Here is a 12,372-nt window from a genome sequence, read left to right on the forward strand (position 1 = left end):
AACAGGAAGTGTTGGCGAAGATGTGGAGAAAAAGGAAACTTAATGCACTCTTGTTGGGAATGCAAAATGGCGTAGCCACTGTGGAAAACATTATGGAGGTTTCTCAAAAAATTACAAATAGAACTACCATATGATCCAGTAATTCTGCTACTAGGAATTCACCCAAAGAATATGAAAACATGCATTCAAAAAGATAATTAATCCTTATTTTTATTGCAGCATTATTTACAATAGCCAAATTATGGAAGCATCCCAAATGTTCATCAATAGAAGAATGGATGAAGAAGATGTGGCATGTATATACCAGGGAATATTATTAAGCCATAAAAAAGAATGAAATCTTGCCATTTGCAACGACATGGATGGACCTAGAGAGTATAGTGCTAATTAAAATAAGTCAGTCAGAGAAAGACAAATACTATAAGATATCATTCATATGTGGAATTTAAGAAACAAAACAAATGAGCAAGGGGAAAAGAGAGAGAGAACCCAAGAAAGACTCTTAACTGTGAAAAACAAACTGATGGTTATCAGAGGGGACGTTTGGGGGGATGCTTGAAATAGGTGGTGAGTTTTAAGGAGTATACTTGTCCTGATGAACAGTGGGTGGTAAGGAATTGTTGACTCACTATATTGTTCACCTGAAACTAATATAATACTGTATGTTAACTGTATCAGAATTTTAAAAAATTAAAAATAAAAATAAAAGCAGTGGTTGAATGTAGTTATTCAACCACACCTCTAATTTACAAACTAAAGGTATCCAAAGGGTCAACAATCACACACACACACACACACACACACACACACACACACACACATGAAACCTAGGTAAATAAATATACACAAAAATGTTGTAGGTATGCAAAACAGATTGCTTTTAATGAAAAATGAATTTAGACATTTTCCCAAATGGGAACGGTGAAGATTATTTGTGTCGATCATAAAATAATATAAGATCAAATGAATACATTTCTAAATTATTGAAAACTCCAGTGATTTCAATCAAAAAAGTTCTGATGTTACATGGTAGTCTAAGATTCGATTGTCACTATTTGAATAGACAGTAAGTAACATGTCTATTATACATAATAAAGGAGGTACATACAGTACCTCATGGGAAAATTTCCTAAATAGATTAGCAATCTAGAATTTATCAGAAGAATCCAGAATACCAATATCCACCATAGCAGCATGGACGATAACAGGCATATCCATAGCCACGATAGCCACATCCGTAGCCACATCTCAGGCCACTATAGCCATAGCCCAGGCCACCATAGTAATTGTTGTAGAAGTTCATAGTGTGAGGAGAAGGCTCAGATGAAGAGAAGAATCGTTTTCTAGGGTGTTAAGTTTATAATCTACAGGGGCCTTATATGTCAATTGAGTGATATATGGGGCAAACCACAAGCTATTGGATTCATGTTTCAAACTAAGTGGCATTATAATCATCTCAAGAATTCCGTGTAACCAATATATCTATAACACAATTTTGCCATGTGTCAGGATGCCTGTAATGAAATCATGCGTTTTAACGAAAGTTTTTTCACCTATTGTGGTGACTTGTTTGTTCCAGATGTGAGATCTAAAGTATATTACTAACTACCACGAGATCACATAACCCATACAGATTTCACTTCTTCAAAATTCTTTTTTTTTCTTTAATAAGATCCTCCTTCCCATCTGCAGATATGCACCTTTGGAAACAAAAGAATGGTTTCACAGAGGTAGAGAAGGATGGAAAACTTGTGGAGAAGATGTGGCAGAAAAAGATTTGGGGGGGGGTATGAAGAATCAAGAACTTAGTTTCATTTTATTAAATTTTTGAGGGATGTCAAGTTATCATTTGGATATGTGTCAGAATTGGAAATGTGAAGCGAGATCAATCGGCTAAAATAATGTATGTAAAGTAATCCTTGAAGAGAGCTTAAATACTATATTGTACACCTAAAACCAAAATAACACTGTATGTTATCTACACCAGAATTTAAAAAAACTTAATTTAAAAAAAGAGAATTTCTGGGGCACCTGGGTGGCTCAGGCGGTTGAGCGTCCGACTTCGACTCAGGTCATGATCTCGTGGTCTGGGAGTTCGAGCCCTATGTGGGGCTCTGGGCTGACAGCTCAGAGCCCGGAGCCTGCTTCGGATTCTGTGCCTCCCTCTCTCTCTGCCCCTCCCCAGCTCATGCTCTGTCTCTCTCTCTCAACTCAAAACTAAATAAATGTTAATTTTTTTTTAAAAAAAAGAAGAGAATTTCTATAGAAACTATAAGAGGGCCAAGCGCCTAGCTGGGCACCTTCATATTTGAAAACAAAATCTGAAAAAGAGAAAAGAAATAAAATACTAAGAGGGAGCAACTGGAGATACTGAAATTAAATCAAATGTGTGTGGTAGGATGTAGGTAAGTGTCGTGGAGCCTTTCAGGAAGGAAAAGAGAAACGGGTGAATCTGAACACTTCTCAGAGACTTAGTAAAATGAAGAAGGCTGAATCTCTAGATGTGACAAGATTGGGGTGTTGGTGAGACGTTCAGGGGCGGTTTTAGTGGGGCGTGGTAAGGACCAAAGACCAAAAGGTGTGATCAAAGATGTAAAGAGAGAACAGAAAGCTACGATGGAAACACGTGTGAAGGTTTGCAATGAAACAGAAGAAAATGGGATATTAGCTGCAAAGGAGGACGCAAGGAGCGTTCTTTTACTCTGTTTTTGATTATGGGATGTACTTAAGAACCAAACATAGTTCAGAAAATCACAGCAGAAAACAAATTGTCAATGGAATCTCACTGGGCTGACAAGCTCTTACTGCTATCATCAGAGAAAGAACTCAGTTCTCCAGAAGAAACAAATTAGCTCCAGGAAGTAAATTCTATAGAGAAATAACCTAGTGAATGTTGTTATTAGAGACATTGTATTGCACAGAACAGTAATGTCTTTTGCAGCTACATTAATCAAATACCAAAATTTTTGGGGCGCCTGGGTGGCGCAGTCGGTTAAGCGTCCGACTTCAGCCAGGTCACGATCTCGTGGTCCGTGAGTTCCAGCCCCGCGTCAGGCTCTGGGCTGATGGCTCAGAGCCTGGAGCCTGTTTCCCATTCTGTGTCTCCCTCTCTCTCTGCCCCTCCCCCGTTCATGCTCTGTCTCTCTCTGTCCCAAAAATAAATAAACGTTGAAAAAAAAAAATTTAAAATACCAAAATTTTTTTTAAAAGTTAATTATAGGGTTTTTTTTAATTGACTGTTACCATTTAGCAATACAAATTTCAGGTGATGTTCTAAGAACTTAGCCTCGAGGAAGACTGATCATCACGTTATTTAAATTAGTTTTTATTTGAAAACTTGTTCTAAGTTATTACTTGATTGTACTGTGACAGTTGAAATTACTTTTATTTTCTTTATGAAAAATTTGAAAATGATATAGTGAAGATGTCCTCTCCTTGTAATATCTCAACCCGGTACATGGTGAATAAAATGACCCAATAATATGTCTATTTTATAAAAATGAAGCTACCAAAAGACATGCATGGACAGAACATTCAAACACACACATTAAATTACAGGTTGAATGTTTTTCATAGGATCCTTAGTATGAAAACACTCTATTTTTTTAATGTTTAATTTTTTTTGAGAGAGAGAGAGAGAACGCAGGAGTGGAGGGAAGGGAAGAGAGAATCTGAAGCCGGCCCTGTGCTGAAGAACCCGATGTGGGAACTCAGGAACCATGAGATCATGACCTGAGCCGAAGTCGGACACTTAACCGACTGAGCCACCCAGGTGCCCCTGAAAACGTTCTATTTTATTAAGAGGCATTGACCCATTAGATATACTTAAAAGGACAGATGGATTGGAAAAGTTTTAAATCTTGTGTCTTCATTCTTATGATCTCTGGAGAAGAGTTAACTAAAATACAGAGAGTGTCCAACTGCTTATTCTCTCTGTCCCCACCTATGGTTATGAGGGGATACATAAAAATAATAGTTTGACTCAGAAATATCAATACAATAACAGAAATATACTGACAGATTACACATGATGTGTGGGTAATGACACCTCCCCAAATTCATTCTTGTAAAGTCTGTCATGTGAAGCTATTCTCACTTTTCCTGTGCCTCCCAATGGGAGGCATTATCACATTAATTTGAATAAAGACTAATAATAATGCCAAGGTTATGCAAGAGAACACAATATGATTGGTTACAAAGAGAATAATGATTGGGTGTTTTGCTAAAGGAACAGACCTCTGTGTGATACACTGATAAACATAAATACGTGATGTTAAACCTGTTGGATAGTTACTTAGAATATAATTCTAATATTAATGAGAATCCTAATTTGTATAATTGTGTGCCTGATTTAGAGGGGAAAAAAGCAGAGCAATTGGATTCCGAGGGATAACGTCTGTCTTGTAGTTCTTAGGTAGAGACTGAACATAAGTGAGAATCAGACCTATTGGTATACATAGAAAAGTGTAATACATTTTGCTCAGACTTGGTATTTTGAAAAATTTAACTAGATTATTATCAATATCATGAGGATGAAAGTTACATTATGGTTTTAGTATAGAAAATGAGCTGAAACCCTGAAGAAAACAATTAACTTGGATCAAGAGAAGATGGGGCACCATCGGTTAAGCATCCAACTTGGTTTTGGCTCAGGTCACAATCTCACATTTCGTGGGTTCAAGCCCTGCATCGGGCACTGCGCTGACAGCACAGGGCCTGCTTGGGATTCTCTCTCTCCCTCTCTCTCTCTCTCTTCCCCGGCCTTCCCCGCCCACACTGCTCTCTCTTTCTCAAAATGAATAAATAAACCTTATTTCTTTAGAAAAAGAAAAACTGATGAGTCAAAAGTAATTTGGTTCTTATGAAATGTTAAAAATGTTAGTGCAACCAACCGATGCCAAGAGCAAATAAGATTGAGACTAATAAATGTATTCTTTCTTGATATAAAGGATGGTTATATGAAGCTGAAATGAAAGTCTAATTTGGGACAACACTGCCTTGGTGTGAGGGTGTATCTCCTCTCTTTGAAGCCTTCAATTGGATAAGGAGAGTCCAAACTGACAGCCAAACACAACAAGCCTCCCAAACACCTCCAAGAATTATTTTATGGTAGAGGAACAACAGACTAATTAGATTAGTCATAAAATTAGCCAGTGGCATGATATATATGGCGGGTGACACCCACATCAAGAGCATATAAAAAGGCCCTCTGGAGGGGGAGTTGTCCACACCGAAGTGACACTTCTCTCCTTCTCTACCCAAGCACAACCTCAACAGCCAACACCATGTGTGGAAGCTACTACGGAAACTCTTATGGAGGCTGCGGCTACGGGGGCTGCGGTTACGGAGGCTGCGGCTACGGGGGCTGCGGCTACGGGGGCTGCGGCTACGGAGGCTGCGGTTACGGAGGCTGCGGCTACGGAGGCTGCGGTTACGGAGGCTGCGGCTACGGGGGCTGCGGCTACGGAGGCTGCGGCTATGGAAGCTCTGGCTACAAAGGCTGTGGCTACAGAGGCTGCGGCTACGGAGGCTGTGGCTACAGAGGCCTGGGCTGCGGCTATGGCTCCTGCTACGGCTGTGGCTCTGGCTGTGGCTACTAGTAACGAGGGCACCGTGGGGGACTCTCACTCTCTACAACTGGACATGGCATTCACCAAATCTGAGCCCCACACGGTCTGACCTTTGCTGAAGGCTTGCCTTCTGGTGCCCTTTTGGTCAAATACAGAATTATCATTCCTGTATTCAACTCATGAAAAGTGGGAGCATTTGAAATTCACCCTGAGCACTGCGTGGTTCTCTTTGCCTTGATGCAGTCACAGATTCTCCGTTTCGATTTTCATGCAAGAACTATTTCTCTGTTTTCTTAATAAACTTATTCGGTCTGAAATAATAAACCTAGCTTTCTGTTCATTTAATGTCCTCGTTTTTCTACTTGGGTAAGGCACTGATAGCACGTGTTATGCTGGTTTATTGTGAGGAGGAGAAAAGATAATGTTTGTCGATTTAGTTAAACATTGCCTGGAAACGCTATTTGTTCCAAGTGCTTTTACACCAAAACCATAACCGGCAAAATACTTTAGAAGATACGAAAGTTGGCATACGATTCTCCAGTTCTAATCTGTTTTGGGGCATAAATAAGAAGCATTTCCTATGCTTGTTTGACACGAGAGGTAGAGAGGTTTAAACCTATTCTTCTACATAAATCCAATGTATCTAAAAATACATAGTTTTTTTAAGTGACAACTTTCCTAAAATCCATTACATATTTAACTTTAGAGCCATTTGATGGCATTCTATACTCTTGTTTTCTTGAGATTTCTTTCTCCTGTGATTTATGTGATTTCACAGTGGTAGCTGTAATCACTTGTTTTTCCACTAATTTTCTGTGACTAATGTGCCCGTAAACTTGGCCAATTATCTTCTCTTGATAGAGCATTTCAAGCTTTTGTGTTAGACATGAATGAGTTTAAGTAGTGTTTTAGCGCAAGATAATGGATATGTCCCAATTCATTTTGACTGGCCCAAGGTAGTAAAAAAGTTGAAACCGTAAGAAGGAATTAAGATCCCTGGAAAAATCATAACCCAGAAGGAAAGCACCTTCTTTTTTTCTTTAGAAAGCCATTATTTTATGAAAACTTGTCTTTCTTAATTTCCTTTACTCTTGAAGCTTAGAATTTTCTATTTCATAGTATGCAAAAGCTTGGATGGTCTATGCTGTCCATCCCAAGAAATGGTAGATTTTAAAACTATTTTGGCCTGCCTCATAGGTCATAATAATTGAACACAAATAAATTAGATATTGATGCAAATTAGATAATAGGCCCCTCATTATAGACTCACAAGACAAAATTGTTGCTGATTATAATTTTCCAAGATATGCCCTTAAGCTTTTTTTTTTTTTAAACGTAGGCTCCACACCTAGCACAGAGCCCAACATGCGACTTAAACTCAAGGCCTGATCTGAGATCAAAAGTCAATGCTCAACCGACTGAGCCAACCAGGCACCCCTGCCCCTTACACGGTCTTAACATGACCATCTTTGGTTGACATTGTTATCTTCTCTAACATATTTCACTTCGGGTTAAATGCCACTGCTAACAGCCCCAAGCGAACATCTACTTTGTATTCACATTGGTTTGTTCACTTCTTTAATAGCTTCAAATTATGAATGACTCCAACCGAAACTGGAAAACATAAGATTCCTTTACATTTCCCTGTTCCACATTGCTTCTTTTTTTTTTTTCTTACAGTGAACACTCTGGTCCCCAACACATTGCTGTGTTAACTCTATTCAAACCTGCGCACAATATACAGTCTGAATTGCCACACTGAATGCAATGCCCGTGAGCAACCTCTAAAGTTTCTTAGCAGCATTTTTAGCATCAGAAGAGATCCCACCAAGAATGGACAGATTATTGTGTTCAACATTTATATGAATTAATTTTCCTCCTGAGTAGTTATGCTATTCATTTTATGGGGGACATTCTTTTATTTCCATTTATATTCAATTTCAGGTGTATTTATTCTGTTTTTTTTTTAATATATTAAGTATTTCCATGGTTCAGAAATCAAAACTATATAAAAAGATATATTCAGAGAAGTCTCACGCCTATATTTATCCCTCCCATCCATTTGCACTCACCCCGTTTGTATTTTCATTTTCTTCTGCTTTCTTAGTGCAGAAGCAAGCATAAATATTGTATTTATGTATTCTTAGTTTCCTTTTGTGTTACCCAAAGGTTGCATACTTTTTGCACTGTTTCATCATTCTATTTTATGGGTTTTATTTTTCCTTTTTCCTTTTTTTACCCTTTATGCTTATATTCAGCCTTTCAAACAGGAGTCACTTACATTTAGGCATTAAAGAAGTGACTCACTGCAGATTTTGGTACTCCAAAAAATAGTATTTTTCTCTATATAAACTCATTTCTCCCAGCATTTACTTTTGAAAAATTTCAAACCCTCAATTAAGTGGAGAAGGCAGTATAATGAACAGCTAAGTACTCTCTACCTAGATTTGACAATTGTTAGCATTTTGCCACGTTGGTTTCCCCCTTTTACCTGTCTGTCTCTGTCTCTCTCTGTGGCTCTGTGTCTGATTCTCAACACACACACACACACACACACACACACACACACGAATGCACAAGCACATGCAATCATTCCTGAACAATACTATTACATAATTCATAGCCAGATTCAGTTTTTTAATATTTCTTTTTTAAATGTTTATTTATTTTTGAGAGAGAGAGAGAGAGAGAGAGAGAGCAAGCATGAGCTGGGGAGAGGCAGAGACAGAGGGAGACAGAATCGAAAGCAGGCTCCGCACTGTCAGCACAAAGCTGACATGGGGCTCAAACCTGAGATCATGACCTGAGCCAAAGTCGGATGCTCAACTGACTGAACCACCCAGGCACTCCCTATATAGCTTTTATTTCTGATACAGAATTCAATTCATAAAAACTATCATATTTTGCAACTTATTGCTTATTATAATCTAGCATTTCATGAAATCTAGAGCACTTCCCAGACTTCTATTATTTCACAATGTTAATAAATATATATATTTTTAATTTTAATGTTTATTTTTCAGAGAGAGAGAGAGACAGAGTGCAAGCAGGAGAAGGGCAGAGAGAGAGGGAGACACAAAATCTGAAGCAGGATCCAGGCTCCCACCTGTCAGCCCAGAGCCTGACCCAGGACTAGAACTCACAAACCACGAGATCATGACCTTAGCAGAAGTCAGAATCCCAACCGACTGGGCCACCCAGGTGCCCCAATACATTAATATATTCTTAACATTGCAAGATAATTATTTACTAGAACATGTCAAAATCTATTTTTTTATTGCATCAATTATAATATTCATATATTTCATAATCCAATACATATTTTAAATTTTTTAATATTTTTATTTTCATTTTTGAGAGAGAGCAAGAGCAGGGGAGGAGCAGAGAGAGAGAGACACACAGAATCCAAAGCAGGCTCCAGGCTCTGAGCTGTCAGCACAGAGACTGAGGTGGGGCTTGAACTCAAGAACCATGAGATCATGACCTAAGCCAAAGTTGGACGCTTCACCGACTGAGCCACTCAAGTGCCCCTCATAAACCAATATTTTCTGAAACAAAGATTAAGATCATTAGATATGCCAAAAGTTAGGAAACCGAAAGGTCAATCAAGCATTGAGTGCACATAAGGCAACTTTGTGCCTTATAATAAATCCTGAGACCAAAATTCCACCTATGAAGTATCAAAATTGTATCTCCGAGAATCCTGGGTAATAGGTGAATTACTTAAGAACTTTACACTAAATTTTTTTTTACGTTTATGATGCTTATACCCCTAACACACGTCAGTTTCAATGTTGTGCATTCACCTTGGATCCCCATTTCCTCGAATTTTGGGGGGCAATAGTACTGTATCTTTCTCAGCAATGAAGACATGACTCTCCATTTGCTGGGGGTGTTACAAGCAAAGTGCCTTCAGCTGAAGAGTACCCCTGGCACAAAACAATACCTGTTTCCTGCAGCCAGCCTCCCGTGATGGATCAGTGTAGGGTATAATGACACGCCTTCTCGCCCCAACCTCCAGCTACTCTTCAGGGAAATCCCAACTTCAGAATCTCCCATATTGTTTCCTGAGCCCTCCACTGAGCCTACAGCCAACTCAGCTTCCCCCCGCCCCATCCAGTCTGCCTCTGCCTCTTCATTTCTACAATATTCATTCCAGGAATTAATTGCTCTGACAATGGTCTCATAGAAAAATAATCTAATCTGGGGTCACACAGTGCACCCAGTTGTCACGCTGTCTAGTCTCTTCCATGACCCTAATATTTTTATTTTTATTTATTTTTTTTTCAACGTTTTTATTTATTTTTGGGACAGAGAGAGACAGAGCATGAACGGGCGAGGGGCAGAGAGAGAGGGAGGCACAGAATCGGAAATAGGCTCCAGGCTCCGAGCCGTCAGCCCAGAGCCCGACGCGGGGCTCGAACTCACGGACCGCGAGATCGTGACCTGGCTGAAGTCGGACGCTTAACCGACTGCGCCACCCAGGCGCCCCGACCCTAATATTTTTACAGATTACCAGAGATTGTTTTTTCTTTTAGAATATTCCTCAGTTCTGATTTGCCTAATGTTTCCTCATGATTAGAACAAGGTTATGTAGGGTGCCTGGGTGGCTCAGTTGGTTAGGTGGCTGACTTTGCCTCCAGTCAGGATCTCACAGTTCATGAGTTCGAGCCCTGTGTCAGGCTCTGTGCTGACAGCTCAGAGCCTGGATCTTGCTTTGGATTCTGTGTCTCCCTCTCTCTCTGCCCCTCCCCCTGCTCTCACTCTGTGTGTGTCTCTCTCTGTCTCTGTCTCTCTCTCTCTCTCTCAAAAATAAATAAACAAAAAAAAATGTAACTACTTTAGAAAAAGATTATGCATTTTGTCAAGCAAATAAAGGGAGTGCAAATGTTTTCTTGTCATTATACTCTATCGGTTCACACTCGAAGTTGATTTGTTCCAATACTGATGGTGATAATTTTACACTTGATCCTTATGGTGAGGACCAGGTTTCTCGACTTGAAAGGTATTTTTATTATTCTGTTAGCCATTAGGAAGTACTTTAGTAGAGATATTTTGTGACTTTATAAATATTCCATTCAAATCCCCCAATTGATCATTAGTCTTAGCACTTATTTTTCTTCCTTGCCTGAATTATTTATGATGATGATGGATTGCAAATGTTGATTTTTCTGATTTTCATCTTTTTTCATTACATTGGCTGGCATTCTACTGCAAGGGACTTTTTCCTTCTGCTTCATTGTTCCTTTATTTACATCAGCGTAAATTCATGGATTTCCGTTATAAATAATCCATTATTATAGCAGGAATCGCAACTCCTAGGCTGTCTCACGAGACAAAAAGTATGTATAAATACATTGTGCCAGAGTCCGGCTCCAGCAGGCCCAGGGGTTCCCAAAGGATGAACGGCGTCGCGAAAAGGTGAAAATAAAACTGAAACAAAAATAAAAAGGGACACAGACAACAGCGGTGTGTTGAACTGGCTGATTTATTGTAGCAAACATGGTGTTATACATGCTAGTGATTTCCTTGTAACATACGTCATCTATGTTTTTCTAACATTGCCTCATTTTAAAAATGTTCCTATGCGTGATCAACCTTTAAGAAATAACAGGGGGATTTTCTCGTAAAGTTCTTACATACCCTTTGATTCTTAATTTCTTACATTATTCCATTATGCATCTGCGTTTATCTATAATCTACAAAGCATTTGCTTTGCTGTTCTCGTGGAAGGCCCTCCATTTCTGAACACCTCAAGTGGAACAGTTACAGGGACGTGACCTCCTAACCCCATGAGGCCAGAAGAACAATGTGTTTGCCTCCGTCCGAGGTGCCAGGAAGGGGCCGAAAAAGCCTTAGAAACCCATGCCCCATACATTCTCAGAGAGACAGTGCACCCAGGGACCAATGAACCATTCTGTACCTTATCCGGCTAGGTTCAGTCATCATCTGGAATGCCTCCGGGAGGCCAGGTGGGTCTAGGGGTTGAAGTCACCTGTGCCCAGAGATACACTCTTTAGTTGCCGGAGTGGGGCTTTCAAATCCATATGTCTCTCCTTTACAGGCCGTCTTTGCTGGCAAAGGTATGAGGCTATCCTTCCTGTAAGTAGAGGAGTCTCCTTAGGGGATGGCAAGGGCTAGACGTAAGGCCGCACAATTTCTTGCGGAACCTTATTTTCTTCCCTGATGGTTCTTTTCCCAGGGGGCCTGCCGAGGGCCATTCCCCAACAGACAATACCCCAGGTACTTTATTAAGGCCAAATTACCTAAAAGCGGGAGGACAAGAAGCTTCACTGTCGGCGGGCCGCCTGCAGTCACCAATCCGTCCACAGCCCGGGCCCTGCCACTCAGGCTGGGACAGCTCGGCTTCCAGCAACATTGCACTGTGTGAGACTTCGATTCCATCACTTTGCTGCCTATGACATTGGGCAAATTATGCAAATTCTTGGGCCTCGCCATTCTAATATAAAAATCACCACCTACATTTTAGTGCTTTTATGGGAATGAAATGTGTTAAGACATGTAAAGCATTTAAACCATGCCTGGAATTTAATAAATGTTGTCGATGGGGTATCATGCACTATCATATGCATGGTGTATTTTCTGCTTCTTTGTATACATGGGAATATTGTCTGTTTATCTTGCCTGGGGCTGTTCATGGAATCCTTACGTCAGAACTCTGTGTAACAATGTATAATTATTATTTTAATAATAATGACCATCCCATAGCACTTACTAGCTGTTTACCACAGAGCAGTTGCTGCGTGAAACCCCTTGGGTGCATTACTTCACATAATCCTCA

The 12,372-nt window shown here is 39.8% G+C and overlaps 2 protein-coding genes across 2 annotated transcripts; one reads left to right on the top strand and one right to left on the bottom strand.

Annotated features, from left to right (window-relative positions):
• Positions 1-1,156: 1,156 nt before the first annotated feature.
• LOC124526296 (keratin-associated protein 22-1-like) lies at positions 1,157-1,303 on the bottom strand. The gene has a single exon (XM_047099197.1). The coding sequence runs from the start codon at positions 1,301-1,303 to the stop codon at positions 1,157-1,159; it is 147 nt and encodes a 48-aa protein (XP_046955153.1).
• Positions 1,304-2,479: 1,176 nt separating this feature from the next.
• LOC124527300 (keratin-associated protein 21-1-like) lies at positions 2,480-5,600 on the top strand. The gene is made up of 2 exons (XM_047100476.1): positions 2,480-2,523; positions 5,264-5,600. Exons 1-2 carry the CDS (start codon positions 2,480-2,482, stop codon positions 5,598-5,600), a joined length of 381 nt encoding a protein of 126 aa, XP_046956432.1.
• The last annotated feature ends 6,772 nt before the right edge of the window (positions 5,601-12,372 follow it).

Source organism: Lynx rufus, unplaced genomic scaffold (genome assembly GCF_022079265.1).
Source record: "Lynx rufus isolate CCGP_SWC_20201006 ecotype Redwood Valley unplaced genomic scaffold, mLynRuf1.p SCAF_5, whole genome shotgun sequence".
In the NCBI taxonomy this organism is placed as follows: Eukaryota; Metazoa; Chordata; class Mammalia; order Carnivora; family Felidae; genus Lynx; species Lynx rufus.